Source organism: Nicotiana tomentosiformis, chromosome 4 (genome assembly GCF_000390325.3).
Source record: "Nicotiana tomentosiformis chromosome 4, ASM39032v3, whole genome shotgun sequence".
NCBI lineage: Eukaryota > Viridiplantae > Streptophyta > Magnoliopsida > Solanales > Solanaceae > Nicotiana > Nicotiana tomentosiformis.
Window position 1 is genome coordinate 6,885,101 of NC_090815.1, and position 20,947 is coordinate 6,906,047.

At 40.8% G+C, this 20,947-nt stretch overlaps 2 protein-coding genes across 2 annotated transcripts; both read left to right on the forward strand.

The window, feature by feature from the left end:
• Positions 1–263: 263 nt before the first annotated feature.
• Positions 264–3,277, forward strand: LOC138909206 (uncharacterized). The gene is made up of 4 exons (XM_070200394.1): positions 264–664; positions 814–841; positions 944–1,622; positions 2,664–3,277. Exons 1-4 carry the CDS (start codon positions 264–266, stop codon positions 3,275–3,277), a joined length of 1,722 nt encoding a protein of 573 aa, XP_070056495.1.
• Positions 3,278–3,396: 119 nt separating this feature from the next.
• On the forward strand, positions 3,397–3,969 carry LOC138909207 (secreted RxLR effector protein 161-like). The gene has a single exon (XM_070200395.1). The coding sequence runs from the start codon at positions 3,397–3,399 to the stop codon at positions 3,967–3,969; it is 573 nt and encodes a 190-aa protein (XP_070056496.1).
• The last annotated feature ends 16,978 nt before the right edge of the window (positions 3,970–20,947 follow it).

The following is a 20,947-nucleotide window of genomic DNA, read 5'->3' on the forward strand; positions in this document are numbered from 1 at the left end:
AGAAAAAGCTTATATCTTTGGCAAATATTTTAATTGATGCTTATCACAATCTTATAAATGATAAAAATGCTTTAACTATAGAGCTAGGAGAAGTAGAAAATGAGAGATGATTTGGTAGCCGTAGTGGCTGACCTAAAAGAAACCATCGAGGATCTAATGAAATAAAAGAGTGTTCTGATTAAAAAGGTTAAAAATGTAAAAAATAAGAGAGATGACTTGTTAGTAGTCGTCATGGACCTAAAAGAAACAATAGAGGAATTAAAATGGAAAACAGGTCTAGGACTGTCCAAAAGGGAAAGGAAGTTGCAAGCGAGGCACACATTAAGCTTGAAAATGAACTCAAATCTGTGAAATCTAGTCTGTGTGCTGAACTTGAAAGAAACAGACAGCTTCAAGAAGATCTAGGCAGAGTTAAAAATGACCTCGAAAAATCTCTAAAGTGGACCTGGTCCTCTGATACAATTGCTGCCATGTATATAATCAATGGTGGGAACAGGCAAGGAGTCGGGTTCCAAAAAGAAAAGACTCCCTACAATCCACATAGCAAGTATGTTACTACCCTGATAACTGGCTTTGCACTCACTGTGGCAACACTGATCACTTTAAAGAAAACTGTAAGGCTAGAATTAAGTCCCAACAGAAAAACAAGGTTTTTATTGAAAAGGTAACTGTTGCTAAGAAACATGGTCCCTTCGTTAAAAAATGTGTATTGCCTGCCTGGACAAAAAGAAGTTTAATTTGCCATTTTCCTCACAACAAGGGACCCAAACTTGTTTGGGTTCTTAAGTCTAATCCTTGATTATCTTGTGCAAGGAGCAGTGAAAAGAAGCAGCCAAAAATGGTACATAGATAGTGGTTGTTCTAAGTACATGACTGCATCGATGATTTTCTTTCACTCAATGCCCTGCAAGGAGGGAGTGTGTCCTTTGGCAATGACAAAAAGGGATACATTCTGGAAGTAGGAAGAACTGGGAAGTCACACACTCACTCAATTGAAAATGTGTATTATGTAAACGACTTGAAATATATCCTACTGAGTGTTTTCCAAATCTGCAACAAAGGAAACAAAGTGGAATTTGTGTCAAAAGTTTGCATAGTCACAAATCTTGTGACTGGTGAAGTGGTCTTGATGGCAAAAATATACAAAAATATTTATGTTGCTGATTTTAAGTCCTTGCAAAATGGGGATCTCGCATGTCTGAGTGAGGTCGATGATGATGTTGAACTATGGCACAGAAGATTGGGTCATGCAAGTTTTACTTTGCTGAACAAATTGGACAAGAAGGACCTAGTTCGTGGCCTGTCTAAGTCAAGCTTCAAAAATCACAAGGTGTGTGATGCATGTGTAAAAGGAAAGCAAGTCAGGTCCTCCTTCAAGCCCAAAAAGGAAGTCAGCACCTCAAGGCCACTTGATCTTCTCCATATGGATCTGTGTGGGCCTATGAGGGTGCCAAGTAGAGGAGAAAAGAAGTACATTTTTGTTATAGTGGACGACTATTCTAGATTCATCTGGACCTTGTTTCTCAGAACCAAGGATGAAACTTTTCTAGTATTTGCTGCTTTTGTGAAGAAGATTCAGGTGAAAATGAGCCGTAATATTGTGTGTATAAGATCTGATCACGGCACAAAAGTTTGACAATGCAAAATTCGATAAATTCTGTGATGAAAATGGCATAAGTCATAGTTTTTCAGCTCCAAGAACACCTCAATAAAATTGTGTTATGGAGAGGAAAAATAGGACTCTTGAAGACATGGAAAGAACAATGTTGATTGATAGTGGCGTTGCAAAAAGCTTCCGGGCAGAAGCAGTTAACACTGCATGCTACTTGGTGAACAGGTGCATGATTAGGTCCCTCCTGAACAAGACCCCGTATGAAATTTTGAACGGGAGGAAACCAAGCTAACACATTTAAGGACATTTGGCTGCAAATGTTTTGTCCTCAACAATGGTAAGGAAGCACTTGGAAAATTTGATGCCAAAAGTGATGAAGGAATCTTCCTGGGCTATTCATCACAAAGCAAAGCCTACAAAGTCTAAAATAAAAGAACTCAATGTCTTAAGGAAAACATACATGTGATCTTTGATGAATCATACCACCTATGTGGGAAAGATTCACATGATAAGATTGATCAAGACGGAGAGCAATCAACAGTTCCTGGTGAAGTCATTGATATGGCAAATGGAGGCGCTGACATGATGAGTCACGTCAAGGAATCAAATGATGATGATACAGATATATCTCCCGCTGATGCAGAGGAACCTGGTTCCTCCATCACAACAACTAAAGCTGAGAGTAGAGTCGTTGATGCTGTGCAAGGAATCCCAGATGTTGAGATGAGAAGCGGGACTCATGTCAACAATGGGTCACTTTTAGGAGAACCTGGACCCTCCCACAATGAGTTTCAGGTGTCTATCTGGAAGCACAAAAGTTCACACCATCTTCAAAATGTTATCACTCCTCTTAACTCAGGGATTTAAACTAGATCAAAGTTAAGAAACTCACTTGCCTTATCATCATTTCTCTCTCAAATTGAACCCAAAAATATTGATAGAGCATTGAAAGATGCTGACTGGATTACTGCCATGCATGATGAACTCCATCAATTTGAAAGGAACATCGTGTGGCACCTGGTTCCTCAACCTACTAACATAATTGTTATAGGAACCAGGTGGGTATTCAGAAACAAACTTGATAAGTTTGGAAACACAACAAGGAACAAGGCAAGGCTAGTAGTTCAAGGCTACAATCAAGAAGAAGGGATCGACTATGATGAAACTTTTGCTCCAGTTGCTCGAATGGAAGCCATCAGAATTCCCATTGCCTTTGCATCTCATATGGAATTCAAACTGTTCCAAATGGATGTCAAAAGTGCATTTCTGAATGGTTTTCTAAAGGAAGAAGTCTTCATCAAGCAACCATCTAGATTTGAATGTCATGAGTATCCTGAGCATGTCTTTAAACTTGATAAATCTTTATATGGGCTGAAGCAGGCTCCTCGTGAATGGTATGAAAGGTTGTCCAAATTTCTCCTGGAAAATGGCTTTACAAGAGAAAAAATTGACAACACCCTATTTCTGAAGAAACGGGGGAAGAACCTACTCATTGTGCAGGTTTATGTTGACGACATCATCTTTGGTGCAACAAATGATTCTCTGTGTGAGGAGTTTGCAAAACTCATGGGAAGTGAGTTTGAAAGGAGCATGATGGGGGAATTAAATTTCTTCTTGGGTCTACAAGTTAAGCAAACCCCTAAGGTCATAATGATAAGTCAGTAGAAGTATATCAAAGAGATTCTAAAAAGGTTTGAGATGGAAAGCTCAAAAATCATGATACTCATATTGCCACTGCCACTCGTCTGGACCTGGATGAACCTGTTTCTCCTGTGAACGAGACCATGTATAGAGGCATCATTGGGTCACTCTTGTATCTCACAACAAGTAGACCAAATATCGTATTCAACGTAGGATTATGTGCTAGGTTTCAATCCAATCCAAAGGAATCTCATCTAAAGGCTGCCAAGAGAATCCTGAGGTATCTCAAAGGAACGCAGGACCTGGTTCTCTACTATCCATCAGGAGACAATTTCGATTTGATCGGGTATGCTGACGCTGATTATGCTGGTTATCTGGTGGATATAAAAAGCACTTCTGGCATGGCACACTTTCTGGGATCGTGTCTAATTTCATGGGGTACGAGAAAACAAAACTCAGTGGCTCTTTCAACTGTAGAAGCTGAATATGTGGCAGCTGCCACTTGTTGTGCTCAACAGTTGTGGATCAAGCATCAGTTAGAGGACTTTGGTGTATTGTCTGATTGTGTACCATTACTGTGTGACAACACCAGTGCTCTCAACATGGCAAAGAATCCAGTTTTGCACATGAGAACAAAGCACATTGATGTACGCCATCACTTTCTCAGAGATAATGTTGAAAAAGGGCTTGTCTGCAAGAATTTTTGTAGCACATAAGATCAAATTGCATATATCTTTACCAAAGAACTGAGCATAGAGCATTTTTAAAGAAATCGATTGGCACTAGTATTAATGAAATCAAACTGAGCACTTGGTCCCTCAATGATTGGCTATGACAGAAATGAACAGGTAAAACAACTAAAAAGTATTTTCTCGCAAGCTCTAACGTATTTCTATACCGTTACAGGTAGACACGCATGTCAATTACAGATCACACAAGAAGCCAATGGTATTGCATGTTGGTAAAAGGATGCGTCTCACATTTACAAAAGTAGTCAAGGAATCTGGTTCCCGTGACACAAGTTAGTAGTTCCTTTATACTCTCATGCACAACTTTTTAACGGCTGAGAAAGTGACATGTCATTAAAATGTCAGTTTCTCCTTTTGCCCTTTTTGGAACCCAAGAGTCATACCCATTAATAAGCGACCTATCTACCCAGAAACATTAATACCCATTCCAACTGATCCCTCATCCTCCTTAAATAAACCCCAAAAGTGTCTTTATCACCCCTGTTAACATCAAAAGCCAAAACCCCAATTTTTCTCTCAGAACCAAATAATCCTTTTTCTTACTACAAAACCCCACCATGTTTTAAAATCTAGAAGCCTCAACTCTTCTAGATGTTGTCCCCACTGTGTCTCCATTTCAAGAAGCACATGCAACAGAGTCTAAGTCACCCATGTCATCTAATCCAAACCCCCAACAAAATTCCCAACCACCCTCTGTTTTTTCTCTAACCTAATCAAGTTCTGGTTCTCATTGGAGTCGCAAAACTTTGAACCCAAAGAGGTTTGTGGTTGTGACCTTTCCCTCTTTCTCGCCGGAAAAAATAGTTGAGGGAGAAACAGTAGAGGAAGATGAAAATCAGGAAGTTTCTAGTCTGCAAGTTGAAGAATGCACTGAGGAACAACAAAGTGCGGTTTGTAGTGGTGAAGAATCAACGCCGATTACCCTAAATCTTGACTTGAATATTGCCAATCCTATAGGTAATACTCTTCTTGTGCCTTTTGAATCTACCTTGGGGTAGAATGAACAAGAGGCCATATAGAATATGTTGTTAATAGTTGTTGAGGGGTGTTTAGTTGGTGGGTATGAAGGTGTTTCTGAAACCATTGGGTCTTAGGGGAAAGGTGATAGTCTATAAGTAGAGGGTAGGGAACTGGTGCATGTTGAAAATCTGGCACCTGCACGTACTACCGGGGAACCACATGAAGGACCTGATCCCTCAGCCCAAGAGGAGCTCTTTTCTCCCACTTGGGATGGAACTCCCTGTTCTTCAAAAGAATCCCAGGTCAGTACTGATCCCGTTCTCTCTCCTTATTTCGATGTTGAGCCATTAACCATTGTTGTTCCTAAGATGAGATCTCTTTCTAAGGAAGAGAATGAGGATAGTGAGGAAGATTATGACAACATCTCTGTTGCTAGTTTTATTGCTGCTAGGAGTAGTAGGGCAACTCCCAAAATGCCCAGTCGTAAAAGACCTACTACTAGGCTGCAAAAGATAAAAGCTTTTGAATCAGTTATGAAAAACAATAAGGAAGAAAAGAAGAAGAGGAGGTTGGTGAAGGATGAAAAGTAAGTAAATGAAGAGGTAGAACATCTAGCACTTGTGGTTCACGTTGATGACGAGGTGGATGAGTAACCCAGTTCCTTTATTCGTAAGTCCTCTAAGAAACCTATGGTTCCAAAATCAAGGAAAGCGTCATCTGTGAGAGTGATGGAGGTTAGCAATGCGGAAGTGGGAGAGTCTAGTGAGAAAGTGGTTGAGGAGTCTGGTGAGAAAGTGTCTGAGAAATTTGTAGACAAAGGAAAGAGTGTGCGAAAATCTGTGAAACGGAAGGCTGGTGCCATTTGAGGAACCAGGTTCCTCCAAGAAGGCCAAGGTGAATATGGCCAAGGATCAAGGAAGAGTAAATCTGAGAAACCAGAGAAAATCCTCAAAGTGCTCAACAACAACAAGTCTTAAGTCTGGGACATATTTTAACAATCAGAGTCAAAGGAACAACAAAGGGAACAAATAGACATCAGTTCCCTTGCTGACTGTACAAGTCAACTCCCCACAACTGTAAAGTGGCTATAACGGCTTCTCAGCATACACGCTACAGTGCAAACAGTGCATCAGTCACTTTATGGGGAATGCCCTTGTACCAAATATGCTTGCATCACTCAAGTGATGTCACTTGTGTAATATTAACATGAAGCAAAGGAAAATCAATGCACTTGCATATTCCAGAATTGATCAAGCTTTCTCTCAAGTGTGTTGCCAACTTGCAAGTGACACTCAGGGCTTCAAGAACATAGAATATCATAACGAAGGACCAGTTTCATGCATTGAGTTATTACATGTCCTTAGTTAAGTTGTGCCTTTGTTATAGTGATTTACTTGTAATTCCTACTTAGCTTAGCTAGAAGAATTATGTAGGAAACATCTTGTAAAATCATAAACCTTGTGTTTGTGTCTTGACTAGAGTTAGTCGAGTTGTGATCTTTGTAATAGAATTATTACAAAGAGGCTTTTAATAGAGTTATTACAAGTAAGTGAGGGATTAAGGTTTTAATTCTTAGGTTACAATAGGTTGTAATCTGAACTTGATCGGTTAGTGAAGTTGAAATCCTCCAAGTATAGGTCGTGGTTTTTAATCCCGTGAGCTAGGAGTTTTTCACATAAAACTTTGTTGTGTCATTAACTTATCTCTTTGTGTGTGTTCTGTGGGAACTGATAGAGAACCCAGTTCTCTATACAGTTTGGTGGACCCTAAGTTTCTATCACTGCTCAATCAACTTTTGAACGAAATAGAATTCATTAAATTCCTTAAGATTATTGGTAATCTGTGTTCAAAATTAGATAATCAGAAAAGGAAAAACGTTAGTTCAATAAACAAAACATAAAATAATTTTGTGCCCACAAATTGCTTGTGTGTCCTTAAGAAATCCAATCCCCTCACTGTTTCTCAAAGTTATGGATTAATTCCTTCCATTATAGAACGGAATAATTATTCTGTGATAGCGGCACTACAAATCACAGAAATATAGCGAACTCAACAAACGGAGTAAATCACACTTGACACTTATATTTATTTTTGAAATAATGCAACAATGTAGAAAAGAGGTAGAAATTTTCAGATTTTCATATATTAAAAAATGAGGTTATGCCTCTAAATTTTAGACAATGAAAGGGTGAGATGAAGATGTGCAATTCAAAAGGTGATGTTCCATTTTTCATTCACATCTATTCACTAAACCTAACAATATTTGGATCATAAGTTGTATATTTTGTGCTATGAAGACTTTACCGAAAAAAAATTCAAAAATCCGAAAAAACCCAAAAAACAGAGATTGAAAAACCCGACTTTATTAGTCTGGTTTGGTTTATAAATTTAAAAAATTGACACTATTGATTTGGTTTGGTAATTGAAAGATTCGAACCGACCCAACTCTATTGGTTTGGTTTGGTAATTGAAAGATTTGAACCAACTCGACCCATGTACACCCCTACATCCTACCAAACGACCGTTTAAAAATATTTTATCTTTAATGTATGTGCACATATACAATCAGATTTTTCTCACCCACCAAAAGATGAAACTTCTTGCTTTAAGGTTTTTTCAAATTACTTTAAGGCGTTGAATTCAAACTTTTATTAGTTAAATAAAAGTGTATACGGGTAAAACCAAGCTCAATATGTGATCTCGCTTCCAAGACTCCATGATTAGGCCGGGGTTAAAATATTTGTGACCGGATAAGGTCGAGCTTGAAAATCGATCTAACGTTCGATACAATCAACCAAGATCGAAATAGGGTGATTGAGATCGAACCCAAAATATTATCGAAATTAGCCATCGAGACAATCGGATTTGCCCTCAAGTTAACCAAAGGCATAACCGGTCCCATTTCTAGCGGTCTTAAAAAAAGCTTTGCCAACTCATCCAACAAGGGTCCGTAATTCTCGCCATTAACCAATCATTATGGTAGAAATCAGGGAACGACTCAAAAAGGGAACCAACGGTCAGCAAATCAAGGAGTTTTGCCTTTTATAGAACAATAAAATAATACCTTAAAAGGTAGATCTCCCCTAATATATAAATGAGACTTGATAAATCATAAGGCATTGTAACATATACTGATAAGCAATACATTCTCCTAGCTCTTACTCTTTGATATTTTTTTGTCAAATAAAGTGCATTCAATTCAAGGTTGGCGTTCTTTCTTAAAGCCGGAATCATCCAACTCACGTGGTTTACGGTTAATCTATCGTTATTTATTTCAATTGGAATCTAATTTATCACTTTGTATCAAGTTGATCCACATGTCCTTATATCCAATAACAAATTCAATTGTTATACGATTTTGAGGGTAAACAGTTTGGTGCCCACCGTGGGACTAAGGATAATGATACAAATCTTCATAACACACACTACTTTACACTTGCTCTTTGAAGTATCTTTGATTTCAGGCTAAAAATGTCGAATTCTCATTAGCTCCCCTACATATCGACAGCGAGTCCGGTCATCAGGGTGAAAATAACAACATCGCGCCCAGTAACGTAGGGCCACCCGCTGGTCCTGTAGGAATTTCGATCGCAGATCCGATTGATGTTAATTCACATGTGGCTATCGACATCAACTTGCCTACCGACCCCGAAAATAGCATCCGTGGTGGGGTCCGATCGACAGCTCTAAATATACAAAATAATGAAGAAGACAGGATCAACCTACAGATGATCTTCGAAATGTTGCAAGCCAAAGCCAGACGTCGAGCAGGTTTGAACCCGATCCGCCCCGTGAAGTCACCCGCAGAAATGAACCGGTCGTAGTAAGGTCAAATTAACAAGGATCGAGTACTAACCCCGAGATTATAAAGATGCTCGAGGAGCTGACAAAGCAGATAGAATCGGGGGAAAAGAAAATCGAAGCGAACAATAAAAAGGTGGAAACCTACAATTCCAGGGTAGATCAAATCCCATGAGCACCTCCGATATTAAAAGGACTGGATTCCAGGAAGTTCGTGCAAAAACCTTTTCCTCCGAGCGTGGCTCCAAAGCCAATCCCCAAGAAATTCCGTATGCCTGAAATACCTAAGTATAACGGAACGACCGATCCAAATGGGCATGTAACCTCTTACACGTGTGCCATCAAAGGGAACGACTTGGAAGACAATGAGATCGAGTTTGTTCTACTGAAAAGACTTGGGGAGACCCTGTCAAAGAGAGTTATGACATAGTATCACAACTTACCTCCTAATTCTATTGATTCATTTGCTATGCTTGCAGACTCCTTCGTGAAAGCACATGTTGGTGCCATCAAAGTCGAAACCAAGAAATCGGACCTTCTCAAAGTTAAACAGAAGGATAACGAGATGCTCAGAGAATTTGTGTCCCGTTTCCAAATGGAACGAATGTATCTGCCGCCAGTCGCTGATGATTGGGCTACTCAAGCTTACACTTAGGAACTCAATATTCGAAGCTCGGTGGATTCACACCAATTGAAGCAGAATCTGATAGAATACTATGTCGTTACCCGGGCAAATGTACATAACCGGTATCAATCAAAATTCAGAGTCGAAGATGACCAACTCGGGGGGCCCTCGTAGTCTTTTTATCCCATTAGAACCCTCGATAGAGTCAAGAGAGACATCGATCATGAACCAAGATCAAACAGGGACCTATATCTACCATAAAATGGAGATCGGCGAAACAGTGGATCTGATCGGAACCCCGTAAGAAACGAAAGGAGAAATGATCAAGGTCAAAGCAGTCGGGGGCTCATGATCAAAAACAGCTTCGACAGGTCCATCGGGCCTAAAAAAGCACCGAAGCTATCGGAATACAACTTTAATGTCGATGATGTCGCCCTCGTATCAGCTATCGGGCGCATCAATGATACCAAATGTCCTCGACCTCTACAATCTGATCCATCTCAATGGGACCCTAACCAGATGTGCAAATATCATGGCACTCACGGTCATAGAACGGAATATTGTCGACAACTGAGAGAAGAAGTAGCATGTTTATTCAACAATGGGCACATTCGAGAATTCTTGAGCGATCGAGCCAAGAACCAATTTAGGAATAGGGATTCTAACAAATAGACAAAATAAGAAGATACCGAACCTTTCACACGTCATAAATATGATCATCGGTGGAGTTAATATCCCACAAGGGCCGATGTTGAAATGCACCAAAGTATCCATCACTAAGGAGAAACGAACTTGAGACTACATACCAGAAGGAATTTTATCTTTCATTGATAAGGATGTGGAAGGGATCATACAGCCTCACAATGATGCACTAGTAATATCTGTACTCATAAATAAACTCAAATTAAATGTGTGTTGATTGATCCAGGTAGCTCGAACAACATTATTCGGTCTAAGGTCGTGGAACAACTTGGTCTATGAGACAAAATCATGCATGTAGTCCAAATTCTAAGCGGGTTCAACATGGCATGTGAAACCACTAAGGGGGAGATAACATTACCGGTCAATATCATTGGAACCGTACGAGAGGCTAAGTTTTATGTGATTGAAGGAGACATGAGGTACAACTCCCTTCTCGGAAGGCCATGGATCCACAACATGAGGGTAGTGCCTCAAATCTTCACCAAGTGTAAAAATTCCCAACTCCTGAGGGGATTAAGACAATCTATGGGGAACAACCGGCCGTAAAAGAGATGTTTGCAGTCGAAGAAGTGATTCTAATATTAATACTCGCAACATCGAAGGAACCGAATTCGGGTGCAAACCAAGAGGCCAAATAGCGCCACGACCCAATCAGATAATCAGGGGACTTATGAAGACGATGATATCGGGGTTCCCCGATCTTTTATAATCCCCGATGAATCCAACACAACCAAATCAACGGTCGAAGAGCTGGAATAGGTTATATTGGTCGACATCTGCCCGATCGGAAGGTATACCTGGGCACGGGGTTAACTCCCGAGCCCAGAAAAAAACTTATTCGATTTCTTGTAGCTAACATAGATTGTTTCGCTTGGTACCATCTCGATATGATAGGGATCCCACCGGGGATAACCACTCACAAGCTAAGCATGGACCTGAAAATCAATCCAGTCAAGCAGAAGAGGAGGCCCCAGTCTGAGGTCAAACATGTTTTCATTAATGACGTGGTATCTAAACTCCTTAAAATAGGGTCCATTCGGGAGGTTAAATACCCGAATTAGTTAGCAAACGTAGTGGTAGTCCCTAAAAAAGGAATAAACTAAGAATGTGTGTGGGTTACAAAGATTTCAATAAGGCATGCCCCAAAGACTCTTTTCCCTTGCCCAACATCGACCGTATGATCGATGCCACGGCCGGCCACGAGATCCTCAGTTTTCTTGATGCCTATTCCGGGTACAACAAAATACGGATGGACCTAAGTGATCAGGAAAAAACCTCCTTCATCACTAAATACGGCACATATTGTTATAACGTGATGCCATTTGGATTAAAAAAATGCTGGTCCCACATATCAACGCCAAGTAAACTGTATGTTTGAGGAAAAAATAGGAAAATCGATGGAGGTTTACATTGACGATATGTTGGTTAAGTCCCTGCGAGCAGAGGACCATTTAAAACATTTTCAGGAAACCTTCAGCATATTGAAGAAGTACAATATGAAGCTGAACCCGGAAAAATGCGTGTTTGGCGTTAGATCAGGTAAATTTCTCAGGTTCATGGTATCCAACAGAGGAATTGATATCAACCCCGATAAGATCAAAGCCATCGAAGATTTCACGGTCATGGACAACCTAAGGCTAACTGGGCGCATAGCCGCCCTCGTGCGATTTATTTCGAGGTCGTCTGATAAAAGCCACCGATTATTCACACTATTGAAAATGAAGAATAACTTTTCATGGACTCCGGAATGCCAACGAGCTTTGGAGGAGCTAAAAAGGTACTTATCGAGCCCGCCACTTCTTCACACACCAAAGACAGACGAACAACTATACTTGTACTTGGCGGTCTCGGAGATAGAAGTAAGTGGAGTCCTAGTTCGGGAGGAACGAGGTACACAATTTCCGATTATTATGTTGGTAGGACCTTAGGTGAGGCCGAAACTAGGTACTCTCAATAGAGAAATTGGCGCTCGCCTTGCTAAGCGCCTCCAGGAAACTAAAACCATACTTCCAATGTGATGCATAAGCCCGAACTCTCAGTCCGATTGGCCAAATGGGTCGTGGAAGTAAGTGGTTACAATATTGAGTACCGACCTCGGACCTCTATTAAGTCCCAAATTTTGGCAGACTTCATGGCCGACTTTATGCCGACCTTAATACCCGAGGTCGAAAGAGCGTTATTAATTAACTCGGGGACTTACTCAGGAATCTGGACCATCTTTACGGACCGTGCTTCAAACGCAAAAAGGTTCGTTCTTGGAATCATACTAAAGCCACCAACAGGTAAAATAATTAGGCAATCTATTAAGACTGTGAAATTGACTAACAACGAGGCCAAATATAAGGCCACGATCACAGGCCTTGAATTAGCCAAAAACTTGGGGCAGAGGTGATCGAAGCCATATGCGACTCACTCCTTGTGGTAAACCAAGTTAATGAGACATTCAAGGTAAGGGAAGAACGAATGCAGATATACTGGGACAAGTTATAGGTGACATTACATCGGTTCAAAGAATGGACTTTGCAACATGTACATCGGGATCAAAACAGCAAAGATGATGCCCTCGCTAACTTGGGACCGTCGGTCGAAGACAACGAGATCAACTCGGGAGAAATTGTACAGCTTATAAGATCGGTGGCGGAACAAGGCCATACCGAGATCAAGTCAACGATACTAACTTGGGACTGGAGCAATAAGTACGTGGAATATCTCAAGACTGGAAAACAGCCCTCGGACCCAAAAGAATCAAGGGCCCTACGAACGAAGGCAGCCCGATTTAGTTTGTCTGAGGAAGGAACCTTAGTCAGAAGAACGTTCAGTGGCCCGATCGCGATATGTTTGGGACCAGGAGACACCGAATACGTTTTGAAGGAAACCCACGAAGGTTCCTGTGGAAATCATTCGGGCGCCGAATCACTGGTTCAAAAAATAATCAGAGTCAGTTTCTACTGGATTGATATGGAAAAAGATGCAAATGAGTTCGTTCGCAAATGCGATGGATGCCAAAGGCATGCTCCGATGATTCATCGATCATGAGAGCCGCTACATTCAGTCTTGTCACCATGGTCGTTCATGAAATGGGGGATGGACATCGTTGACCCCCTTCTACTGGCACCCGGTAAGGCTTAATTTATTTTATTTATGACTGACTACTTTTCTAAATGGGTGGAAGCGCAGGCATATGAAAAGGTCAGAGAAAAAGAAGTCATCGATTTTATCTGGGACCACAATATATGTCGATTCGAAATACCGGCCGAGATTGTGTGCGACAACGGAAAACAGTTTATTGGCATGAAAGTAAGCAAGTTTCTCAAAGACCATAAGATCAAAAGGATATTATCCACTCCTTACCGCCCTAGTGGGAACGGACAAGCAGAATCCACCAATAAAACCATAATCCAAAACCTCAAAAAGAGGTTGATCATCGCCAAAGGAAAATGGAAGAAAATGCTACTTGAGGTCCTATAGGCGTACCGTACAAGCTCAAAGTCCAGTACCGGGTCCACACCATTTTCTTTGGTTTATGGCATCGAAGCTTTAATATTGGTCGAGGTCGGAGAACCGAGCATCAGATTCCGACATGCAACAAAAGAATCGAACAACGAGGTTATGAGTACGAGCTTGGAACTATTAGATGAAAGGTGCGAAGCCTCCCTTGTCCGGTTGGCCGCCCAAAAATAGCGGATCGAGAGACATTACAATCGAAGGGCCAACCTTCGATATTTCAATACCGGGGACTTAGTACTAAGAAAAGTTACACTGAACACCCAAAACCCGAACGAAGGGAAATTGGGGCCAAACTGGGAAGGACCGTACCAAATTATCGAGATCACTGGAAAAAGATCCTGCAAGATTGAAACAATGAATGGCGAACAATTGCCGAGTAACTGGAATATAACTCACTTAAAGCAATAATACTGCTAAGGTAAAACATTGTTCTTTCTTTTATTTTACATTTTAAACTAACACTTGTAGGTGACCAAAAAAAGGATGATACGAGGCCCTAGGTTTGAAAGCACGCGTTGCACTCTTTTTCCCTTAAACAGGCTTTATCCCAAATGGTTTTTCCGGCAAGGTTTTTAACGAGGCAACAAGTAAATCATGCTAACTTAGAATAGAAGGCCAGGTACGAACCGGCGACAATGATCACAACAGCATTCGAGGCCTTTCTTCGAACAATCCCGATCACTAGGGCAAATATCCTCGGATATCGAATTTAACAAGGGAATAAACTTCGTGATTGAAGGATCTCGATCAATAGGATTTATTGTAAGGGCCAAACGGTCAAATGAACCGTACCCGCTCAAACCGCTCGAGCCCTGGCACAAAACATGTATGCATGTATGACTATTATGCATAAGAATTAAAAAGGAAGGCTCTTCTTTGCACATAAACATCTTGTCCTCAAAAATGCTTCTTGCATTTCTCAAGGAATTTCCTGTACCCGACCCCCTAAAGGTATCAAGCCCAATGGCCACCTTAATCTGAGTTCGAACATTCACTTCACTCGGGGACTGTAGGCATTGCCCAAATTAAAAGGCTAAGGTCATTTCCGGGTTAACAAAACCCGAGGGCACAAGCTTATTTGGCAATGCCCAAATTAAAAGGATACAGTCATTCCGGGTTAACAAAACCCGAGGGCACAACGCTTAGTCGGCAATGCCCGAATTAAAAGGTTAAGTCTGTTCCGGGTGAACAAAAACCCGAGGGAACAAAGATTATTTGGCATTGCCCGAATTAAAAGGCTAAGGCCATTCCGAGTTAATAACACTCGAAGGCATGAAGCTTATTTGGCATTGCCTGAATTAAAATGCTAAGGTTGTTCCGAGTTAATAACACTCGAAGGCATGAAGCTTATTTGGCATTCCCCGAATTAAAAGGCTAAGGCCATTCCGATTTAATAACATTCGAGGGCATGGAGCTTATTTGACATTGCCCGAATTAAAAGGCTAAGACCGTTCCGAGTTAATAAAACTCGAAGTCATGAAGATTATTTGGCATTGCCCAAATTAAAAGGCTAAGGTCGTTCCAAGTTAATAACATTCGAGGGTATGAAGCTTATTTGGCATTGCTTGAATTAAAAGGCTAAGGCCGTTCCGGGTTAACGAAACCCGAGGGCATAAAGCTTATTTGGAATTGCCCGAAATTAAAGTCTAAGGCCATTTCGGGTTAACGAAACCCGAGGGCATAAATCTTATTTGGCATTATCCGATTTAAAAGGCTAAGGTCATTCCGGGTTAACAAAAACATGAGAGCACAAAGCTTATTTGGCATTGCCCGAATTAAAAGGCTAAGGCCATTTCGGGTTAACAAAAACCCGATGACACAAAGCTTATTTGGCATTACCCAAATTTAAAGACCAAGGACATTTTTGGGTTAATGAAACTCGAGGTTACAAAAGCTTTCGAGAACCTTAGCGAAACTCACTCTCGGCAAGTCATATTCAAAAAAATATGATTATTCGGGAAGAGTTCCCGGACAAACCAGGTCCTACAATGCCCTAGAGATAATGAAAAAAGCAAAGGAAGAACTCGAGAAATATCAAAAAATAGAGAATTTGTATTCACGAAGTATTGTCTTTACAAAGGCCGAGCAGCCTCGGCACAGAGTACTAACTACAAAAAGAAACAAAATTAAACAACTGGGATTTTCGAGGTCTTCTCAATCCTCGGACCCGCTTGAGTCCTCGGAATCCTCCTCCTCGGGATAGGCCAGCTTTCTGGCCTCGGTTTCTAGCACCTTGGCATCCATGATCTCGTCTGATAAGTCAAAACCTCGAGCGTGAACCTCATCGAGGGCCTGTCTTCGAGATTGCCACTTCATGTGCTCGGCTATATTCTTTGATTGGTCTTGAGCAGCTTCGGTATCGGCCTTATACTGGGCCACCATTTCAGCAGCTTCGGACTTGTCCACGACAACCTCTGACTTAGCCGTTTTAAGCTCTTGGACCAGATTGTCTCGATCTAAGACGCCCGAACCAAGCCGAGATTGGAGCTCCTCGACCTTTTTTGTCTGAACCTCGGACTTTTCCTTTGCCGCTCTTAGCTGGATTTTGGCCGAAGTTGTGCCCGAACAACCTATTTTTCTAAGGTCAAACAATCCATTTTGCCTCTCCATTTATCGGTCTCAGCCATGACTATATCCATTTCAGCTCGGAGCTGAGCGATCCGATCGAATTTTTGCTGGACCTGCGGATTTTGACCATCAGCCACCGAATCAAACTCATCATCACTTATTTCGAAAACTTTTACCTGATCGACCGAATCAAACTCATCATCCTTAGTCCCCCCTTCGAGCTGCTTATTAAGAAGTTTAAAGGCATCTCTCTTCTCAGTAAGCTCTCGAACTCCAACTTCGAGTCGTTTTAGGTCATCCCGGTACCTCAAAAAAGCCTCATGATGAAGCACTGAAGCCTGCGAACAAAAAAGGAAATGTTAAGTCATCAGCAAAGTAAGTTAAGTGTAAATCAAAAACTTCACTTAGGGAAGCATGGAATTACCCGATTCAGCGCATGTTGCGCTTCGCTAAAAAGTCAGGGTGCATCCACTTCGTTCATCTTAGTTTGATCGTCCTCGATGACCAGGCACTGAAGATAGCTGGCCACCCCTACAGGGGCAAAAAGAAACTGAGCATCCTCAGGAAGGGAAAAAACAACTGTGCGTTTTCGATCAGGATATGCACTCGGGGCAAGAAATCGATCGACCAATTTCGGGCTCGAGGAAGGCCCGCTTGCTTCAGAGGGTGATCTCTTCCTCGGTATCTCTAAATTGCCAAAAACCAATGGCATCCTCTGTGGCCGTCAAATCCACGCCATCGAAACAATCATGGAAAGGATCGTTCGATATGCGGGCTCCTTCGATGGGGCATTCTTTTGCTACTTGGGCCTTGTTAAACATCGAATCTGTAAATGAGGACGACTCGACAATCAATATCAAACCAAGTGATTCATGCGGCGCTTTTCCCGCATCACGAGCAGCCTCAGCTCCTACCTCCACCTCGGCCTCATGCAATTCGGCCTCGCCTCCCCCTGGTTTAAAGGCCCCTTGCCCTTCGAGCTGCTGCGGCATATTGGCCACATGATCAAAGGATTCTCCTTCCCCCTCGGACTCGTCCCTTAGTCGATAGAGTGAGTCCGAGGACAGTGCTCGACCACTGGTGCTTCCCTTGGGTTTACGACCCAATCTTTTCTTTGGCCTTTTTTTCTCAGGGCCCGGGGAACTCGGAGCCTTTCTACTTTTCTTCTCTTTATCCTGTCTCGAGGCAAGGGGCTCGGTGAAGATATCGTTATCACCAGATGGAGGCCTCATTTCAACGCCTTTCGATAAACCTGCAAAAGGAAAGTAAAACAAGTTAAATATCGACGACGTGAAAGTAAGGTCGAATGTAACTTAAAGAAAAAATCTCACCATGAGAATGGGCCTCCCATCGGCCCTTTGAAAGCTCACGCCATGAGCGCTCGAAGTAAGATCTCTGTGTTGCGATACCCTTGATCCACTCCTTGAGTCGAGGTACTGAATCAGGAATCCGAGCAGTAGTCGCACCATCACAAAATATCGATGAAAAGGAAAAGCTATAAAATAAATCTTGAAGGCAAGGTTTTACTTACGTTTCATGTCCCATTTTTCAGGAAATGGTATATCCTCGGCCGAGATTAAATCTGAGGTCTTCACTCTAACGAATCGGCCTAACCAGCCTCGGTCCCGATCCTCATCGATGCTCGAGAATGGGGCCTTACTGGCCCGACGTGCAAGCTTGATTGCCCCTCGGTAAAGTCGGGGACTATACAAACGCATTAAATGATCGATGGTGAAGGGACACCCCTCGATCTTGCTCACAAAGAAACGAAGAAGAATTACTATCATCCAAAATGAGGGGTGAATTTGACCAAGGGTCACCTCGTACCTCTTACAGAAGGCGGCGATTACCGGGTCCAAGGGGCCCAACGTAAAGGGATAAGTGTAAACACTCAAAAAACCCTCCACATGGGTGGTAATGGCCTCCTCGGGCTTGGGTACCACCACGTGCTTGCTAGCCTAGTTACAATCGTTTTTGACCTCAGAGAGGACGTCATCGGTGACCGAGCAGATATATCTCGAGACCGGCTCACACCGACCCGGCACAGAGAAGGTATTCTCGATCATAAAATCATCACCGGTTGGGCACCCCCGTAGGTACGAACAATTTCAGAGAGAGTTCCGGTACCGGTTCCTCATTGGCGACAGACGGAACATTTTTTTCAACAGATGGTTGTGAAAAAAGAGGTTTTCTTTTTTAGGAATAGATTTTGAAGTCTTTGCAAATAACTTAGCAAATAACTTACGTGAACTTTCAAAGAACTAGAAGAGAAGAAGTTTTGAGGCTAAGCTAGAAAACCAGAAGATGAAGGTGATGAAACTTTCTTAGAACACAAGAGAAGAGTTTGAATGTAAAAAGTTCTAATAAATGGATAAAAGGGATATTTATAGTTTTTTCAAAACGGCAGTTCACATCCTGTAACGGCCGACCGCTAACTGACACTCATTTAATATCTCGAAAACTGGACCGATGGGATGTTTCAATTATTCTTATCACTTACGTCATGAAGTCGTCGTCATGATTTATCGAAGTAAGAATCGGAAGCTCATATCGTTTCTCATCATTTACTTTCCAGAAAATAAGAGGATGTTACGTCATGATATATCGAAGTAAGAATCGGAGGCTCATATCATTTCTCGTCATCTATTTTTCGAAAAATGAGGGGACTATCTGTATACGGGTAAAACCGAGCTCGATATTCGATCTCGCTTCCAAGACTCCTTGATTAGGCCGGGGTCAAAATGTCTGTGATCGGATAAGGTCGAGCTTGAAAATCGATCTAACGTTCAATACAGCCAAGATCAAAATTTGGCGATTGAGATCAAACCCAAAGCATTATCGAAATTAGCCATCGAGACCATCAGATTTGCCCTCAAGTTAACCAAAGGCATAACCGGTCCCGTTTCTAGCGGTCTCGAAAAAAGCTTTGCCAACTCCTGACAAGGGTCCATAATTCTCGCCATTAACCAATCATTATGGCAGAAATCACGGAACGGCTCAAAAAGAAAACCAACGGTCAGTAAATTAGGGACTTTTGACTTTTATAGAACAATAAAATAATACCTTAAAAGGTAGATCTCCCTTAATATATAAAGGGGACTTGAAAAATCATAAGACATTGTAACATATACTGATAAGCAATACATTCTCCAAGCTCTTACTCTTTGATATTTTTCTGTCAAATAAAGTGCATTCAATTCAAGGTTGGCTTGCTTTCTTAAAGCCGAAATCATCCAACTCACGTGGTTTACGGTTAATCTATCGTTATTTATTTCAATTGCAATCTAATTTATCGTTTTGTATCAAGTTGATCCACATGTCCTTATATCCACTAACAAATTCAATTGTAATCCGATTTTGAGGGTAAACAAAAGTTTCAGCATTGACCGAGAAAGAAAGAAAGAAACTTGGTCTTGGAATCCGAATACTATACCACCGAGGGCTGTGGTGGATCTATCCATTTTCTGTTAATCAGATATCTCGAGTTTAAGTTAAGAAACTTTTGATAAGTAGTTTTTAGCTATTTTTTCTTGCTTATTTTCAACCTTACGTAAGTTTTTTTGGAACTAAATGAAATGGTTGTTCTTCAATATACACTGGAAAAATGAAAGGAAACACAAAGAAAAAAGTAAAAGTCAAGAAATTTGGCCCACAGGAGGAGGAGACAACTGATTCCAATAACCATAGATCACTTCTTCCAAGTCTTAGTTGAAAATGAGTGGTAGCTAATTAAGTGTCCCACTCGGTATTTAATACTCCTTCTGTTTCACTTATGTGGGAAAGTTAAATTACCACATATAAAGATTAGTACCAAAGAGACATAGAACATAAAATTCTTGGTCTCAGTATCTCCAACTTGCCTCGTTAATCTCAATTAATAAACTTCTTGACAAATTAATCATTTTCTAAAGATCTTGAGTTGTATAATTTACTAAAGTATTATTATTGAACACCGACACAAATATGTTTGGGATGGATGAGATCTCTCCAACTTTAATTAGAGGTCTTGAGTTCAAGAGTCCTGAAAATAGAGAATTTTCTATTAAAGATCTCCTTCCTCCTTTATCGCGACATATCCGACGCGAGTTCGAATTAATCGGATCAATAAATTGTACATCAAATACTTATTTTTTTAAATGACTTCTTGACCAAATAAATTGACTTTGAATCGTCATCCTCGAACCCCCCCCCCCCCCTCCCCACCCCTCCCCAACAAAGAAAAAAAGTGAAAGAACCAAAGATAATGAATTCGAATTAATCGGATATAGGTTGCAATAAATTGAGTGAAAAAATATACTGTTGAGTGTGACTACCGTTTGTTTCTGCTTTCTGGGAACTTATTAAATCAGCGTCATCCAAACACCTCAGGCCTAACGTCACGCTCTGATGCGATCTTTTGGACCCACAATATTTATTTACCCTTGGTTTTGTTACTTATTTACTCAGTGCCATCTGCAATTTATTGCCGCCTCAGCGTTATGGGAGCCCCGATATTTGTATGGGTAAAATGAGTTAAAATAAAAAAAATTAAATTAAATTATTTTTAAATATTAAAGTGTGTATTTTTTTTAGAACGAGCTAAAAAGAAAAGTACATTATCTAAATTGAAACAGAGATGATAATAAAAAATTTTATTATGAGAAAAAGAAAAAACTATTAACTTATTTATTTATATATATATATATATATATTTTAAATAAATTAATATAAAAATAATATTACGTAAAATAAAATAAAGAAAATACCTAATAATGATGATATTTTGGGATTCAAAATTCACCA